General features: G+C 48.7%; 1 protein-coding gene across 1 annotated transcript in view; it reads right to left on the bottom strand.

Moving 5' to 3' along the window:
- LOC146356548 (uncharacterized) overlaps positions 1 to 17,778 on the bottom strand; it is an 18,942-nt gene extending 1,164 nt beyond the window's left edge. Inside the window, exons 1-7 of the mRNA XM_084830176.1 lie at positions 17,411 to 17,778; positions 13,198 to 13,307; positions 12,063 to 12,145; positions 11,550 to 11,676; positions 9,131 to 9,217; positions 6,509 to 7,222; positions 312 to 533 (exon numbers count right to left, since the gene is read on the bottom strand). Coding sequence (XP_084686302.1) covers positions 312 to 533; positions 6,509 to 7,222; positions 9,131 to 9,217; positions 11,550 to 11,676; positions 12,063 to 12,137 — 1,225 coding nt within the window. The 5' untranslated portion in view covers positions 12,138 to 12,145; positions 13,198 to 13,307; positions 17,411 to 17,778. The remainder of the gene's footprint in view (positions 1 to 311; positions 534 to 6,508; positions 7,223 to 9,130; positions 9,218 to 11,549; positions 11,677 to 12,062; positions 12,146 to 13,197; positions 13,308 to 17,410) is intronic.
- Positions 17,779 to 17,843: the final 65 nt, after the last annotated feature.

Consider the following 17,843-nt stretch of genomic DNA (forward strand, 5'->3'; position numbering starts at 1 on the left):
TGTTAACTTTTTTTTTAGAATGAACTTTATATACAAACAGAACAGATCAAAACAAAACACAGAAATAATTGTAATGTTGGGCTGGGCACTGGCTGGCTGCAGGCCGCAGTTCGGAGGAGGATGCAATTCCCGCTGTATGGCCTCCACCCTTCTTTGAAGGTCATCACCTGTGTGTAGAAAGAGACAAATAAAGCACAATGGTAATATGCATCTTGCAGTCAGAGTTGTTAGCTCAGGTGCCATTCTGTAGTACTACTTACAGGGCCTGCTGAGCCTCTGGACATTTATTTATTTATTTATTGCATTTATACCCTGCCTTTTTTCCTCTTGGACATCTGTCAAGAGACGCCTCAGGAGCACAAGAGGAGGAGCTTCATCTATGGAAGAAGGGTGGCCTTCCCCCACAGATGCTGCTCCTCTCGCTGCTGGCTCTGGCTGCAGTTGGGGCTCTTTGATCTCCTCCTCCTCCTCTTCTCTCCTCTCCCTCTCTGCGGCCCTCAGTGCCTCATCCACCAGCAAGGCACGATGCGCAGCTGTGGGATGTCACAGTAACAGAATGAATGCATTTATGAATGTGGTGAGTGAACAAAACCAGTCACTGATTGATCTGTCTATCACCATCCCCACTACCATAAGAACCACTGATTCTGTCCTCCCACCACAAGGTCTAATGATGAGGGGATAATTAGGGAGGCAGATTATACAGTACTGACAGTTTTGGTGTGATGGGAACTGTTGGACTTCTGTAAACATGCACAGGATTGCACTTCTAGTCACCCCATTTCTACATTTGCAATGCCATGGTATTTATTTATTCTATTGATGCATTGCAGAAATGACACCTTTTTTCCTAGCGCAAGGAACCCAAGGCAGCTCACATTATCCTCTTCCTCTCCATTTAACGCTCACAACAACAACACTGAGGTAGTAGGCTGGGGCTTTCTGACTGGGCCAAAGTCACCCAGCGAGCTTCCGTGGCTGAGCGGACTATACTCAGATCTCCAAGCTCTCAGATGAACACTTGCTCATGAGTTGACTTGAGTGCCAATGTCTTGGTAGAAAGGTGGGGTAGGTGGGGTGCAAAAATTCAGCAATTGCTACATGAAGAAGGATGACGTACACACACCGAGAGGCTGGCCCTGTTGCTGCTGGGCTGGTGCCAGTCCCCCTATGTGCACTGTGCAGAGATCGGCAGCAGCATTTCCCTGGAAATGGACAGCGTGTCAGTGTGTAATACGAGTTGTAGCCAGGCCCGCATAATCCTATGCATGTGGTTGTACAGGAAAAAGCAATGCAGTTCCCAGCATCCCTTCTTCAACCAGCCAAAGTGGCCGGAAGATGATGGGACCTTTTTCTGTCCAAGTTCAACAAGCATAGGATTGCAGGCTAAATGTCAGGATTTGTTTTGTTTCCACAAGAGACCACAAAGAGATAGCTTCATTTTCGGTACACATCCTTGTTTTCATATTTAGTTAAGCTTGATGATGGGATGGGATAAATATAGCTTACCAGGCATATGCCTCTGCGAAAATGGGGGCTGGCCTGCCTTGACCCACACTCTGTGGATGCGCCAGTAGTAGGAAGGGGGTTGGACAGTGGTCCCCTCCTCTCAGCAGCAGCTATCCCCTCCCTACACCCACTTCAGGCAACCCTGCTCAGCAATGGAGGCAATCGGCGCCATCCAACGTAGCCGTGGCCTTCCAGAACACCAATTCATTTTGGATGTGTGCACATGCTGGAACAGCACATTGCATATGCTTCAGAGACTCTGTGAGCAGAGAGCAGCTATAAATGACTACATTACTGAGAAACAACACCACTCCAAATTTTCATTACAACTCCCATCATCCCCAGACCTCAAGGTCATTGGTCGTGCTGGCTGGGCGTGAAGAGCATGTAGTCTGACACATCTGGAGGAACCAGGTTGTGGAACACTGCCGTAGCATGAGAGTTGCATGGCACTGTTTTGATCAACCCTGTCATGCAGCAGTGTGACTCAGCTGGTATGACTCTCTGCTGTCTCTCTGACGGGATTATTCTCCATCGTCTACCATACTCTACCAGAATACTCTCTATTGGCATTTATTTATTATTATTTTTAATCTGCCCAATAACCAATGTGCTCTGGGAGGATTACAGAAACTTAGAAGACTAACATGTGATACAAATATTAGAAAAAAATAAGTGCCATACAAATATATGAAATAATAAAATATGATACAATGGAAAAAAGAAAAAGAGAAAGAAACATGGGTCGGAGGGTGCTGTTGTGCTTGTGTCCTGCTTGCAGATTCCCAGTCAACAGCTGCCTTCTACACGAGGCATTTATCATGCGCTCGTAACTCCCCACTGATGGTTGCTTAGGAGCTGTTCTGCCAGAGGCAGAAAGGTTCTTATTTTAGATTCAGAAGCAATAAGCACACCAGTCAAAGAGTTAAGTAGCAAGCAGAAGAGTACAAATGAACATGCTGGTTTCAATGCAAAACCAAGCAAGATCTCACCCTTCCCCGTTCTGCTGTCGGGAGCCCCAGATAACGGCAGCGGACAGATTCCAGGCAGCCGATGTGCAGCACTTCCATGGTGCTGGCCTGTGCCGAAGCTCAGCTTGATTGCCACTGCGAAGGGACTTATATGCCCCACATCCCTTGTGTCTATGTAGCATTGTCCACAGCCTCCTTAAATCAATCACACCTGTTTTGGTGGTCCGATTCTTAGTCTCATGATGTTTATGCATCCTCCCATGAGATAAGCTAAGGCAGGTGGACCACAGCCAGGGAAATCTTCCTGCATTCCAAGGTTGTACCATCCCGATTCTAACCTTGAGAAACCTTAGAAAAAACATGTTTTCTGGTCAAGGAGCCTGGAAAGCAAGGGTCAGGCCATGAAGCCTAAAAGGTTTAACTTTTAAGGCCTCACAGAAAGTTTGGTCATGTAAGGCGTAGTTGCAGCATGTCACACCTATCTCCTCGAGATACAAAGGTCTTCCGGCGTTTCCTCTACAGGTGCTTTTTTGACAACATTGCGACCCTCCAGTTTCGCTTCTGTGTTTAACCATTACTTTCAGCGAGTTTTTTTTTAGAGCAGGGAAAATGCAGCATTGCATTGTGGAAGCAAAAGAAAGCACCCTTTCCTGTTGCATGTTTGCACTATTCCGTTATACCACAGTGCCACCTAGAGGTTATGTAGTGGGAAAGCAGGGAACGGAACACGCTACGCGTCGTGCACGGATCTCAATTCTGCGACAAACCCTTTAGTAGATACAGTGGATTAGCAGCCGATTAATAGCCTTATGTAGAAAAACTCCATGTCAGAACCGCACCTCACAAGGAAGGCATCGCAAAAGGCGGTCCGCACCTGCGGTAACTGTGCAGCTCTTCTGGTCTTAAACAAAAAGTCTGATATTCTGCTAGTAAGGTGATGATCAAAGAAGGAAGAAACACGAGGAAGATGCAGGAAGATAATGTCTTCTGGAGTGCCCTGTAAAAAGCGGGTGAACAAAATGTGTTGATTCCACACTAAACACCCAGTGTGGAAGCAGCCTATGTTGTATCAGTGATACAGCACTGTGGCGGTAGTGAGGGAGTAGAACTTGAAACGTCAGCAGCTGAGCTGTAAATGCTGCCAAAGCAAATGTGGATGACATGTACTATAAAGGGATATCCTCAGTCCTTTTAAAACTCGGCTCTTAGATGATTATTAAGTATAATACTTTTCTACTGCTTGACATATTAAAATCCCTAAGCACTTCACGTTAAAAAACGTGACAAGAGACAACAATAATTAAAAACGTAATTATTTAATGAAAAACATTGCAACACCGTAACAATAAAACCAGGTAGTAACAGGGTCCCTCACAGGTCAGGGGAAACCCCAGCCCTTCAGAAAACCCCTCAGATCCGAGCCATTATTCCAGCGGGAGACACGGAGCTGGTGCACACGCGGCCAAAGCCAGGATTAGGCAGCATGATATATAAAGGACGCAACCCTATGCATGTTTGGACAGAAAAAAAGTCCTACAACTCCCAGCATTCCCCAGCCAGACTTCTTCTGTTTAATCATGCACAGGGTTGTGCCCTGAAAGGCTGACAGGAGCACTTGAGTAGCAGATTATTTTCTGCTCCCTTCTCACACACCAAGGAGATATCAGGTTCCAGAAAGTGAAAACAGGAGAGTGTAAAATTACCCCAGGATCCCAGAACAGTCGGTGTGGGGGCATTAAAATCACAGAAATGGAAGCGGACATTTGAACGAACTCTAGCTGTGCTGTGGAACTGCACACACACGCACACCCCTCAGTCCAGCCCAGGTTCTGCCACACGTTATCCAGACCAAACTGTGGTAGAAGTACGGTGGAGAAGTGGGTGTACATCGAACATGATCTGAGCAAGTGAGCGAAGCCACGTTTTGGAGGGTAGGGCAAAAACCCAAAGGTGCACTAACCAGGGTAGCCTGAAGGAGAAATCCCTTCCCGAAACCCTTATTATTCTTATTATTCAGCTGTCCCTTCCTGAAACCATCATTATTATTTTTTAATTATTATTCAGCTGTCAATTAGAGCCCAGGGAAGCCTGCCTGAAGGAGAAATCCCTTCCTGAAACCATCATTATTATTTTTTTAATTATTACTATTATTCAGCTGTCAATTAGAGCCCAGGGAAGCCTGCCTGAAGGAGAAATCCCTTCCTGAAACCATCATTATTATTTTTTAATTATTACTATTATTCAGCTGTCAATTAGAGCCCAGGGAAGCCTGCCAGAAGGAGAAATCCCTTCCCGAAACCATCGTTGTTACTTTTTAATTATTACTATTATTCAGCTGTCAATTAGAGCCCAGGGAAGCCTGCCTAAAGGAGAAATCCCTTCCTGAAACCATCATTATTATTTTTTAATTATTACTATTATTCAGCTGACAATTAGAGCCCAGGGAAGCCTGCCTGAAGGAGAAATCCCTTCCTGAAACCATCATTATTATTTTTTAATTATTACTATTATTCAGCTGTCAATTAGTGTCCAGGGAAGCCTGCCTGAACGAGAAATCCCTTCCTGAAACCATCATTATAATTTTATTATGACTATTATTCAGCTGACAATTAGAGCCCAGGGAAGCCTGCCTGAAGGAGAAATTCCTTCCTGAAGCCATCATTATTATTATATTATTATTATTATTATTATTATTATTATTATTATTCAGCTGTCAATTAGAGCCCAGGGAAGCCTGCTTGAAGGAGAAATCCCTTCCTGAAACCATCATTATTATTTTTTAATTATTACTATTATTCAGCTGTCAATTAGAGCCCAGGGAAGCCTGCCTGAAGGAGAAATCCCTTCCTGAAACCATCATTATTATTATTCAGCTGTCAATTAGAGCCCAGGGAAGCCTGCCTCTAGACACTGGAAATGTTATTATTTTAACATCTATGGCTGCTCGCTGCATCCCTCTCCTCCTGGGATGCTAGTGGGTGCTGGATCAGACAAAGGGCCATCTAGCTCAGCATTTTGTTCACAGTGGTCAACCAGCTGCTTGTGGGAAGCCCACAAGCAGGACAGCAGTGCGACGGCACCCTCCCGCCCGTTCCCCAGCAACGGGTGTCCATCTTAATAGGGTCAAGAAAGGGTTAGAGAAGAAACAATGCATTGTCAGAAGTGATGTGGCCAATTTTACTTGAGAGGAAGCGAGAGAGGGAGAGAGAAAGGAGGTGAGGGCAGATGTTGCTTTCAGACGGAGAGGGAAAGGGGATCTCTTCTCCTGGAGCTTTGTATGTTACAAAGCTTCCTTCGGTAGAAACTCAGGGAGGGAAGATGGAAGCGCTGCATTCCCTTTGGTCCCAGTCTCAACCAAAGGCAGAAGGATAAAACGCAGCTGGGAGAGGGGACAGGGGGAGATGACGGAAGGAGGGGAAGAAGCGAGCGACGGCCGAGCGGAGCAGAGCAGAACAGGTGGCCGGACCGAAACGAGATGGAGCGAAACAGAACAGAAAGAAACTGAGCGGAAATCTCACCGCTCCTTTTCAAAACCTTGGCTTGGGGGACGAGTTCCTCTTGTAAGAATAAAGGAAGTAGAAGAGGAGTAAGTAGGGAAACTATTATTGGAAGTTCCTGCAAAACGGCTGGGTGTAAAAGGAGTTCTGCGTGCATACTTTGGGAGGAAGTTCTCAACATTTATCACACACTTTGGCACGGTGTTTTCCTTTTCACCTGCATTCAAAAGGTGCATCTATATGTATGGGGTGTTGTGTGTACAGGGTGTGCGTCTGGGGGGGGTGTCTGTGTGGAGTGTGTGGGCGTGTGTGTGGGAGGTTGTGGGGGGTGTGAATGTGTGTGTGTGTGTGCATATACATGTGTATATATATCTCGATATGGCCCTCAGAGCCAAAAAGGTTGCGCACATGAGTTGTTTATTAAAATTCACTTCTGTAGTTTCTGCCTTCTGTGAATACTTTTATGCTGAGTAAGGCTGTAGCTTCGACCGAAGCTCTTTCCACACTCCATACATTTGTATGGTTTCTCACCTGTGTGGGTTCTCTGATGTCTATTCAAGGTTCCACTACGTATGAAGCTTTCCCCACATTCCATACATTTATACGGTTTTTCTCCTGTGTGGATTCTTTCATGTGTGGTAAGGGTTCCTCTATCACTGAAGCTCTTTCCGCACTCAAAACATTTATGTGGCTTCTTCCCTGTGTGAATTATTTGATGGATTTTAAGGTTTCCACTATTGCTGAAACTCTTTCCACACTCTATGCATTTATACGGTTTCTCCCCCGTGTGGGTTCTTCGATGTCTATTAAGGATCCCGCAATCGCTGAAGCTCTTCCCACACTCTGTGCATTTATATGGTTTCTGCTCTGTGTGGCTACTTCGATGTCGAGTAAGGTGATGATTCCGACGGAAGGTTTTTCCACACTCTGTGCATTTATACGGCTTCTCCCCTGTGTGGATTCTGCTATGTCTCTTTAAGGTTGATTTATCTGTAAATGTTTTCCCACAGTCCATACACTTTTCCCTTCTGTTTCCTTTGAAACCTTCATGTGGAGTCAAGTGTTTGTGGACATCTGCAGCCGGAGAAGCAGAGGATTTCTTCCTCCCCTTCTTTGACGTGTTTCCCTCGTGTTCTTTTGGTCCTCGTTGATTTCCATGTGTCCCTTTCTGTGCTTCATCCTTGGTGGCTTCCAATGACATCCCAGATTGGTCCCCACAATTCTCATGGCCTTGTGCTGCACCTGCTTTGGGAGAAACAAAGGAAGAAGATTCCATTAGATCTTCATGTCAGAAACCACGGACAGAGGTGTGTGCGTGTGTGTGTGTTTAGCTCTCCGCTGATACTGGATCTTTTTGGCAAAAAGGTTACGCATACCCGGATTATTAAAACAAAAGGAGTCTGAGGTAGGGATGTACAAACGTTCCGCCACGGATCTCAGGGAGGCCGAATGCCAGTGCATTTGGCCCCCCGAAATCGGTGGCGGAACGGTCTGCCACCCCCCTGGGATGGGACTTACCTTGGGTGGATCTTCCTGGCAGCGGCGGCGGCTGCGGTTCGGCGGCGGAGGTGGCCGGTCTTCCGACCGGCTGCCGCCGCCGCCATTTCCAGTAAAAAAAAAAAACACAACGTGATAGGCTACGTAAAGATTTACGTAGCCTATCACAGCTAGATTTTAAAAAACCACCGTGATAGGCTACGTAAATGTTTACATAGCCTATCACGGCTGACTTAAAAAAAAAAAGGCGCATACGCAAATGGCAGCGGCCATGGCCGTCGCCATTTCCGTTTCCTATTTTGGCACGTCTTAGTCTACGTAAACATTTACGTAGACTAAGACGGCGAAAATAAGGGGAACACAGATAGCGTAGACGCTACGCTATTTGCGTTCCCCTTATTTTCTCCATCTTAGTCTACGTAAATGTTTACGTAGACTAAGACGTGCCAAAATAAGGAATGCAAATGGCGGCGCCCATGGGCGCCGCCATTTGCGTACGCGTTTTTTTTTTTTAATCAGCTGTGATAGGCTATGTAAACATTTACGTAGCCTATCACGGCTGACTGCAGGGATGCAAACGGCGGCGGCTATGGCCGCCGCCATTTGCGTCTCTGCTAGCCAGCGGCTGGATGTCTGGCTGCTGGCGGAGCCGGCCAGCGGCTCTGCAGAATCGCTGCGGAGCACAGCCGGCCGGCCAGGATTCCGGGGGGGAGGAACGGAGCACCTCCCCCCCCGGCGAGGATTCCGGGGGGAGGGACGGAACGCCTCCCCCCCCAGCATCAACATAATCCGCGGAAAGTTAAGTCACTTTCGTACATCCCTAGTCTGAGGCACCTTAGAGACTAAGGACTCCTTCACACGGAGCTTTTATCCTGCTATTGAGATTGCTCCTTCACGGAAGTTTGCAGACTCTTTAGATGATGCCGTGAACCTCCAGGGCGTCTCCTGCACTAAATGCCCTTTCTTCCATTTTTAACTAGATCACAGATAATGAGCTATCAAATTACCCCGTTGTGTTCCACTTCAGTTCTGTGAAAAGAGGAAAAGCGGCAAAAAGAGGAGCGAGATCAATGAAACATACCGAAGACTCAGATACGGGGAGACGGAGGGGGAAAGGGGAGGGGAAAAGGGGAGACATTGTGATCCTGCATTTAAAATGGAAGCAGAGAGCCCCGTTTTAAATGCAGGATTTTAGGCTAGCGTAGAGATGCCTCAACAGTGGTTTATTACTAAGGCATGAGCTTTTGTGGGCTAAACTCACTCTGGCAGATGCAGGAACGGATAGAAATAAGATGGAAAAGTCAGTTACAGGCAGGTAGAAAGCAAACATTCCATTTCAGTTTAAAGAGGCATCTAGAATATTAAAGAACAGTAACTACAAGATGGGACTTGGAGTCTATAGACTGTAATGACTAAGCCATTTGGATGATCTGTTGAAGCCAAGTTCCAAGGCGTTATACTTAACAATGAATGTCAGCTCTGAGGTCTCACGCTGAATTCGGTCCCTAAAGTTTCTCTTGGATGATTAGACATTTATGCCTGTATTTCTTCCCCTGTGCAAATACTTCTATGTTGAGTAAGGCTGAAGTTCTCTCCCAGGATCCCCTTCAGTTCTCAAACAGGAAATGTTCTCACCACACACATCTAAGCAGGTACCTGTTGATCTCTCCCCTTCCTCAGAGCTCCAGACAAATGGATCTTCTCCATCTTCCAGCCAGGAGACGAGGTCGGGTTTGGGCATTTCTTGAGAAGGAAGGAGACAAGCTAGTTACGTCTCACTGCAAAACATTCAGGCATTTCAGTTCTACCCATAGCTATGCCTCTTCCCGAAAGCCAAGAGCAGGGAAAGGCAACTCCTGCTAATTAATAGGACTTGGGCACGGAGAATCACCAGGGTCCATTTGGTACTTTCAAACAAGCACTCATCTGGTGGCTAGACTTTGAGGAGTGCACTTTGGAGACCACATTACATCGGCCCTTCACTGGCTTCCAGTTTGTTTCCGGGCATAATTCAAAGTGCCGGTTTCGATCTAGAAATCCCTAAATGACTTCCAGCCCTACTATTCTATGATTCTATGAGCCTGTCTGTAACTTAGAACTTACAATAATCATCGGAGGCCCTATTATATGTACCGCCATGTAGAGAAGCTAGTTTATTGGGTAGTAGGGACAGGGGCTTTTTAGTAGCAGCACCCTGATTATCATCCCCAGGGACGTGAGGTTTGCTTCCTCATTACTACATTTAAGACAGGCAGTAAACACTATTCCATTCCATTGGCCTTTTAATGTTGCTTGAGGTTTCATCTCACTTTTAATTTTAACTGTAACTCTAGGCATTTAATTTTATTTATGGTGGAACACTTGTGTTTTATGGCGTGTTTTATGGTGTTCCCTGAGTGACCAGCTGCGGTTTACTAAGTTCAGAATCTGTTCTTTTAAAATGTTTTAATTTTTTTAATTATGGGGTTTTATTCTTTTATCTTGTTGCTCACCACACTGAAATCTTTGATGTGGAGCTAGGGATGTATGAAAATCACTTACCTTTTCGAAGGGTGACATTCATGGGGGGGGGGAGGCGCTCCGTCCCTCCCCCCGAAATTCTCCCTGGCCAGCTCTGCTCTGCGGCGACTCCGCGGAGCCACCGACCGGGGCCGCCCGCAGCCGGACATCCGGCCGCTGGGCAGCCTGCATAGGGACGCAAATGGCGGCTGCCGTAGCCGCCGCCATTTGCATCCCTGTATTTTGCCATGATACGCTATGTAAATATTTACGTAGCTTATCACGGGGGGAAAAAAAGGGAACGCAAATGGCAGTGGCTACGGCGGCCACCATTTGCGTTCCCTTTTTTTTTTTTGCCGTAAATGGCGTCCCTGCGTTAGCCATGATAGGCTACGTAAGTATTTACGTAGCCTATCACGGCTATAATGAAGAAGCGAATGGCAGCCACAGATGCGGCTGCCATTCGCAAAGCAGTGCGAACAGCAGCAGGTAGGTGCTCCATTTCGCGTGCCTTTCGCGGGGTGGGGGGGCAGGGGGCTTCGTTCTGCCACGGATTTCGGGGGTCCGAACGCACTGGCAATCAGCCTCACCGAGATCCGTGGCGGAATTCTCTGACATCCCTATGTGGAGCGGTATATAAATATTGTAAATAAATAAACAAACAGTGTGGTTACTGTATATCAGTCCTGGGCACCTAAGATCCAACAAAGAGGATAATATCCTGACCAATAAAAATCAGATAAAAGCACAAGATCAGAACGAGGTGCAAATTTTACACGTGAATAACGATGATAAAACGACACAGTGAATCAAATCCTCTACAAATTTATAAGAGGTAGATTAAAATTGCACACTAAAAGGTGCAACTAAAAGGTATTGCTACATGCTTAAAACACTACAAAACATGTACAGAGTATTTAAAAACAAAGCTGAAATGGTAAAACAATCGGTGGGAATAAAACCAAGTTGTATGTAAGCTTCCTGAAGCTATACAAAAGTTATACATATAGGCGGATTGTGTCTCTATCCTGTTTGAAGTATCAGATTACAAGGGTAATCTCTGAATTTTTGACGTACTTCACAGATTACCTTTGTAGCAATACCTTTTATCTGCACCTTCAGGTGTGCAATTTTAAGCTGTTTTATAGGTTTGTATAGGGTTTGATGCACCTTGTCGTTTTATCATTGTTTTTCTCATGTAAAATTTGCACGTTGTCCGGATCTTGTGCTTGTATCACCCCTGGGCACCTGTTAGCCAGAGAGTGCAATTTATAAGTGTATGAAATAAATAAGAAAAGGATTTATTTACATCCTTATCACCTCATCTGCCCTCTGAGAGAACTAGACTACAGGAGGAGAACAGCGAAGGGATTACCATCAAATCCGTTGCAAGCGACAAACTTTGCAAGCATCACATTTCCAAAACTGGGTTTCTGCACTTTTCAAAATAACATCATCCAGGTGATATGGCAACTCCAGTTCCACCCAGTTCCACGCTGGCATCCCTACAGCGCTAATATCAAGAACAGGAATCTGTACCTTCAGCATTTATCTTCCAAAGGAAGAGAGTCCTTACCCAGAAAAGCCACATTCTGGTAATTCTCCAGCATGACCTCCTTGTACAGAGCTCTTTGGCCTGGATCCAAGAGATCCCACTCCCCCTGGGTGAAATACATGGCCACCTCCTCAAAGGTCACCGGAACCTGAAAGAAGAAGAAGAAAAAAAATCTCTGCTGGAAATAATTTTCACTATACATTTCCCACACATACACAGTTGATCCCAGTTTGAAAGAGTAAGTGATAACTGTTAGGTTTCCATATGCTCATTTTTTATTTTTGTAGGATTCAAGACTCTGGGTAGTATCCAATATTAGTCCTACTTAAAGTAGATCCCTTGAAATGAATGGGACTTCAGTTAGCTACGGCTAACGTTGGATACGACCCTTCAAGTGTGAGTCAGTAGACGTCATAGCTTTCTTACTTGATCACCTGAACATCCCGTTGCACCAAAAGTAAAGAGGCACATACTTTCTGACCGCCGCTCGCATGCGTGTGCACACGTGAACCCCCATGATCCCCCCCCCCTGACCTGAGGCGGCATCACAGCAGCTCTTTCCACTCCACCCCAAAGAAGACATGATCCACGTTGTGCCTCTGAGGCCATTGCAACGCCTGTGGGGGAGACAAAAGAGGTGTAAACTAGGATGCTGCTTGGACTGGGTGCAGATACTGCCATTATGCGGTGGGGAGAGCAATCCTATGCACCTGGCCAGTGCCTGGGAGGCGTTGGATATTTCGGTTTCCTGGCTCCAGGTTTTCGCTCCCTACCCCCAGCAGCCAGCGTGGAAACAACCGTCCTGGCTGCTGCTACAAGCCCACAAACGTGAGCTTGTGGGGGGTGAAAAAGCGGCGTTCCCAGGGGTGGGGCGGGGCGGGGCAGGGAGGAGACCAGGGACTGCAAGATATTCCCAGCCTTCTCTGGCCTCCTTCCCTCCTCAAAGCCTCAAAATCGCCCATCTAGCTAAAATGCAGGCACCTGCCGCTCTGCATTGGTTACTGGTAAGCCTCAGAGTATCCAGATGCTTACGAGTATCCAGGGCATATCCCATAGGATTACACACGTAGGGCGCAATCCCACGGGGATAGGCGGCTGCCTCCGAACTCGGAGGCGACCCCCTATCCGATGCAGGGCAGGAGAAACACAGAGGGGATCATCCTTTCCACGCTTCAGCCGCCCTGCATTTGGGGCTCAACAGCCAATTTCGGCTGTCTAGCCGCAGGAAGTCGGAGCGGGGGAAGCGGCGGCCGGACGACACGTGGGATGCGTCGGAGCCGCCTTTCCGCCTTCCCTGCCCTGTTTTCGCCGCTCTGCGCTCCTCTTCCGAGAGTGGGGCCATTCCGCGCTGCCTACGTGGCAGCACCGGGGGGGGGGGGTGTCGGTTCTCAGGGAACCGACCTTGGAGTGCGGGCTCCGAGGCCGGTTCCCGGAAATCAACATATCCTATGGCCGTCTAGGCGCTGACTAGCAGCAATCGGATTGCTCCCTAAGTCTGCATGTTTGGCTTCCCTGGCTTCCACTATTATAAACTGCCTCAAGCTTAGGGGAGTGATAAATGGTCCACCTAAATATGTTTCATTCCCCTTCCCCTTTTATTTCCCTTCATGCTCCATTTGGCTTGTGGTGCCGAACCCAAAAAAGGATGTAACATGTAGGCTCAACATACCTTTCCGACCCCCTCCCTAATGTCTTCTAGACTGCTCCCTTGCCTTCGCTCACCACGAATGCCGCAATCTTGGTCCAGTCCCATCAAAACACACACACAGTCACAACAGGCTGCATTTGAGAGGCCCACCACAAAACAACACATGACACATGTAAAGAGAAAGATACCACGCTGCCCGTTAAGACAGTTCAGGGGATAAAATGAAAACAAGACATGCAAGCTGAAGACGGACACAGCTCGTACATTAGCCATTATTTACATTTTCAAATTCTTAATCACCCGTCATTAATACTTGGCATTTGCATTTCCTACGAAGATATCTTATATTTTTTTCAAACAGGTGGATTAGCATTTTTTCAGTCGTTTTCCCAGCAAGCCACACAAATTTTTTCCCAGCAAGCCACAGCAAGCCTGATTCCCAGGCGGTCTCCCATCCAACCAGGGCTGACTCTGCTTAGCTTCCGAGATCGGGCACATCCCCTATCCTGGCCTCTCTAACCTAGTCCAATAAAGCAAAGTCAGCTGTTTTCTAAAATCCAAGGAGGGGTCCTTCAACAGGGGCATAGAACTTGTTCATACCGGGTCCTGCCTATCAGTAACGGTTGTCTTCTACCCCATCACCTGTTTCCTGTCACTTGGTTCTGACCGCAAATCTGACACATTCTGTTATCTCACTCTTCGCTTCCTCTCTTGCAACGTTCCAACCCACCACTGCATCTATACTAAACTATGGGCACGGTGCTATGCATGTTCAGACAGAAAAAAAGTCCTACGAAAGTCCCATATGCCGGCTGGGGAATGCTGGGAGCTGGAGGGCCTTTTTCTGTCTAAACATGCATAGGAGTGCGCCCTGTGCCAACCTAACGCCTTGTCTTTTACCCAACCCAGTGGTAAAGCTAGATCCCTTCATTCATTCATTCATTCATTCAATCTATTTTATTTATTTACATTATTTATATACCGCTCCGCATCTGGAACAGATTTCGGAGCGGTGGACACAAAAGATGAAACCGCAAAAAGAATAAAAAGATTAAAACCAGGTTTTAATCTTTTAAATTAAATTTTAAATTAAAGAGCCAGTGTGGCGTAGTGGCGAGAGTGTTGGACTGGGAGCCCAGAGATCCGGGTTCTAGTCCCCACTCGGCCATGGAAGCTCACTGGGTGACTTTGGGCCAGTCACAGACTCTCAGCCCAACCTACCTCACAGGGTTGTTGTTGTGAGGATAAAAGGGAGAGGGGGAGGATCATGTAAGCCGCCTTGGGTTCCTTGCAAGAGGAAAAAAGGCGGGGTATAAATGCCATAAATAAATAAATAAATAAATTTTAATTGGGTTTCTTAAAGAGGAAAGATAGGGTTTCTTAAAGAGGAAAAATGGCTATAAATGTAATAAATATATATATATATATATATATATATATTACATATAAATGTAATAAATAAAAATAATAATGAATAAAACGCCACCTTAAAACTATACGTTTAAAAACACACAGTGCCAATAAAAACCGTCACTGGTCCATTCAGGGACGCCTCCTGGAAGAGCGTGGCTTTCAGGAGGCGCGGGAAACAACGCAGCATTGGTGCCTGCCTGTTCTCTCGTGGCAGGGGATTGTGAAGAAAGGGGGCCACCACGCTGAAGGCTTGTCTCCTGGTGGACCGGGCAGGTTGGTAAGGGAGAAGGCGCTCTCTCGGGCAGGATTCTGGCTCTGTACCCTAGCCAGCGCCTTAAGCCTGTCCCAGTAGCCTTCTTCCTCTTTTTTGGAGAGAGAGCCATGGAGCCCCCCCCCCCCCACACACACACTTGTCAGCTGGATTGCATGGACCAGGCCCCTCCCTTGGCCCCAGACCTTCCCCCAGAAGCAAAGCCTCGCCTCCCAGCACCCCCCAGCGCTTACCTCTGCCTCTGCCCTGCCCTGCCGGAGGTCTCCACAGAGCTCTGGGAGATGGAGAGGGGTGTGTTCCCTATGGTCCACCCTCCCCCTTTAAAAAAAAAATAAAAATCCCCCCTTCTCCAAAAAAAAGCCCCCGAACAGGGCTCAGATCATTAACCCGTGCAGGGCTGAGCGGCAGAACCCCCCGCCCCACCCCGCGCGCCCCTTTTCTCTGTCTTATCTGCAACCCTGCAAAAGTGCAAGCCCGCGCGCCCTACGGGGCTGCGCCGACACTTCCGGCCCCGGAGCGAACGTGACCCCTTTGGGGCGCGCCCGATGCGGGGGGCGGGATGGGGCACCGTAGAGATATGGCGAGTAGAGCCGCTCCTCTCGCCTGCGCGGGGACCCTGCCCGGCGCTCAAAGGGAGCGGGGCCGAAGGCGGCGCGCTTTGCCCCCGTGCCTCTTTCTCGCCGCTGTGGCCGACAGCGCGCGCCCGGGGAAATCCGGTCTCCTCGTGGGTTTGCCGGGCGAAGGGCCGACGTTTCTTTGGGAAACCGAGGCACGGCTGAAAAACAGGCAGACGCTTGGTGGGTGGGTGCGTTTCCCTCTTGGGGAGGGGGGGCTCTTTATTCTCCACCCCCCCACCCCCCAAGCAAAGCTGTTGCTTCTGCACCCAGGCACCCCCCCCCCCGCCGTCTGCATAGTCCATGGGGAATGGGGTCGAACTTTGGGGGGGGGGGGCTTGACAGATTTTTGTGCAATACAAGCCATGCATCTGTTGGGGGGGGGGTGGCAAATTTTTGTTCAATACAAGCCATGCATCTGTTGGGGGGGGGGGTTGGCAGATTTTTGTGCAATAAAAGCCATGCATCTGTTTGGGGGGGGGGTTGGCAGATTTTTGTGCAATAAAAGCCATGCATCTGTTTTTTTTTGGGGGGGGGGTTGGCAGATTTTTGTGCAATAAAAGCCATGCATCTGTTGGGGGGGGAATGACAGATATTTATGCAATACAAGCCATGCATCTGTTTGGGGGGGGGAGTGACAGATATTTGTGCAATACAAGCCATGCATCTGTTGGGGGGGGAGTGACAGATTTTTGTGCAATTAAAGCCATGCATCTGTTTGGGGGGGGGGGTTGGCAGATTTTTGTGCAATAAAAGCCATGCTTTTGGGGGGGGGGGTTGGCAGATTTTTGTGCAGTAAAAGCCATGCATCTGTTGGGGGGGGGTTGGCAGATTTTTGTGCAATAAAAGCCATGCATCTGTTGGGGGGGGGGGTTGACAGATTTTTGTGCAACAAAAGCCATGCATCTGTTGGGGGGGGGGATTGACAGATTTTTGTGCAATACAAGCCATGCATCTGTGGGGGGGGGGGTTGGCAGATTTTTGTGCAATAAAAGCCATGCATCTGTTGGGGGGGGAGTGACAGATATTTATGCAATACAAGCCATGCATCTGTTTGGGGGGGGAGTGACAGATATTTGTGCAATACAAGCCATGCATCTGTTGGGGGGGGGAGTGACAGATTTTTGTGTAGTAAAAGCCATGCATCTGTTGGGGGGGGAGTGACAGATTTTTGTGCAACAAAAGCCATGCATCTGTTGGGGGGGGAGTGACAGATTTTTGTGCAACAAAAGCCATGCATCTGTTGGGGGGGGGGATTGACAGATTTTTGTGCAATACAAGCCATGCATCTGTGGGGGGGGGGGTTTGGCAGATTTTTGTGCAATAAAAGCCATGCATCTGTTGGGGGGGGAGTGACAGATATTTATGCAATACAAGCCATGCATCTGTTTGGGGGGGGAGTGACAGATATTTGTGCAATACAAGCCATGCATCTGTTTGGGGGGGGAGTGACAGATATTTGTGTAGTAAAAGCCATGCATCTGTTGGGGGGGGAGTGACAGATTTTTGTGCAACAAAAGCCATGCATCTGTTGGGGGGGGAGTGACAGATTTTTGTGTAGTAAAAGCCATGCATCTGTTGGGGGGGGAGTGACAGATTTTTGTGCAACAAAAGCCATGCATCTGTTGGGGGGGGAGTGACAGATATTTGTGCAATACAAGCCATGCATCTGTTGGGGGGGGAGTGACAGATTTTTGTGTAGTAAAAGCCATGCATCTGTTGGGGGGGGAGTGACAGATTTTTGTGCAACACAAGCCATGCATCTGTTGGGGGGGGAGTGACAGATTTTTGCGCAATACAAGCCATGCATCTGTTTGGGGGGGCACCCCCCCACACCCCCCCTTGCGGTAGCATGGCAGGGATCAGCCCCCTCCCTGGGCTTCCGCGGGGGCGCTGGGGAGGGCAGGCGCGTCTCTCTCGCACCCCGACGCCGCACCTCCGCTTCCGCGTCCCGCTCTGCCCCCGGAAGCCGCGCGAGCTGCTGTCCTTCGCCGGGGTGAAGGTGGGGGCGCTCAGTGCTGCCCCCCCGCCGTCCTCTTCGCTTCCTGCCTCGCCGGGCTGGGCGGCGCCCCCCCTTCTCTCCCGCCTGCGCGGCGCGGGGAGCGGGGCGCCCGGCCTCCTCGTGAGTTGGCGGGCGGAGGGCCGGAGGGCGGCCGGGGTGCCGGGTGGAAATCGCCCCCCAACAGGTCCGCCTCTCGCAGGAGCGCTGCCCGGACCGCCCACCCGCCTTTGCTCCGCCTGGTCTGCGGGCCCGCAGAGCGCCGGTCTCGGCCCTGCGGGCGCGGCAGGGACTCCAGGCGCTGCGCGGGGGGCGGGGAGAGGCGCCCCTCCCGGCGGGGTGCTCCGCGGCAGCTGCAGGGGCGCCCGGG

Source organism: Heloderma suspectum, chromosome 2, assembly GCF_057233095.1.
Source record: "Heloderma suspectum isolate Gila_16-S chromosome 2, 16-S_ref, whole genome shotgun sequence".
In the NCBI taxonomy this organism is placed as follows: Eukaryota; Metazoa; Chordata; class Lepidosauria; order Squamata; family Helodermatidae; genus Heloderma; species Heloderma suspectum.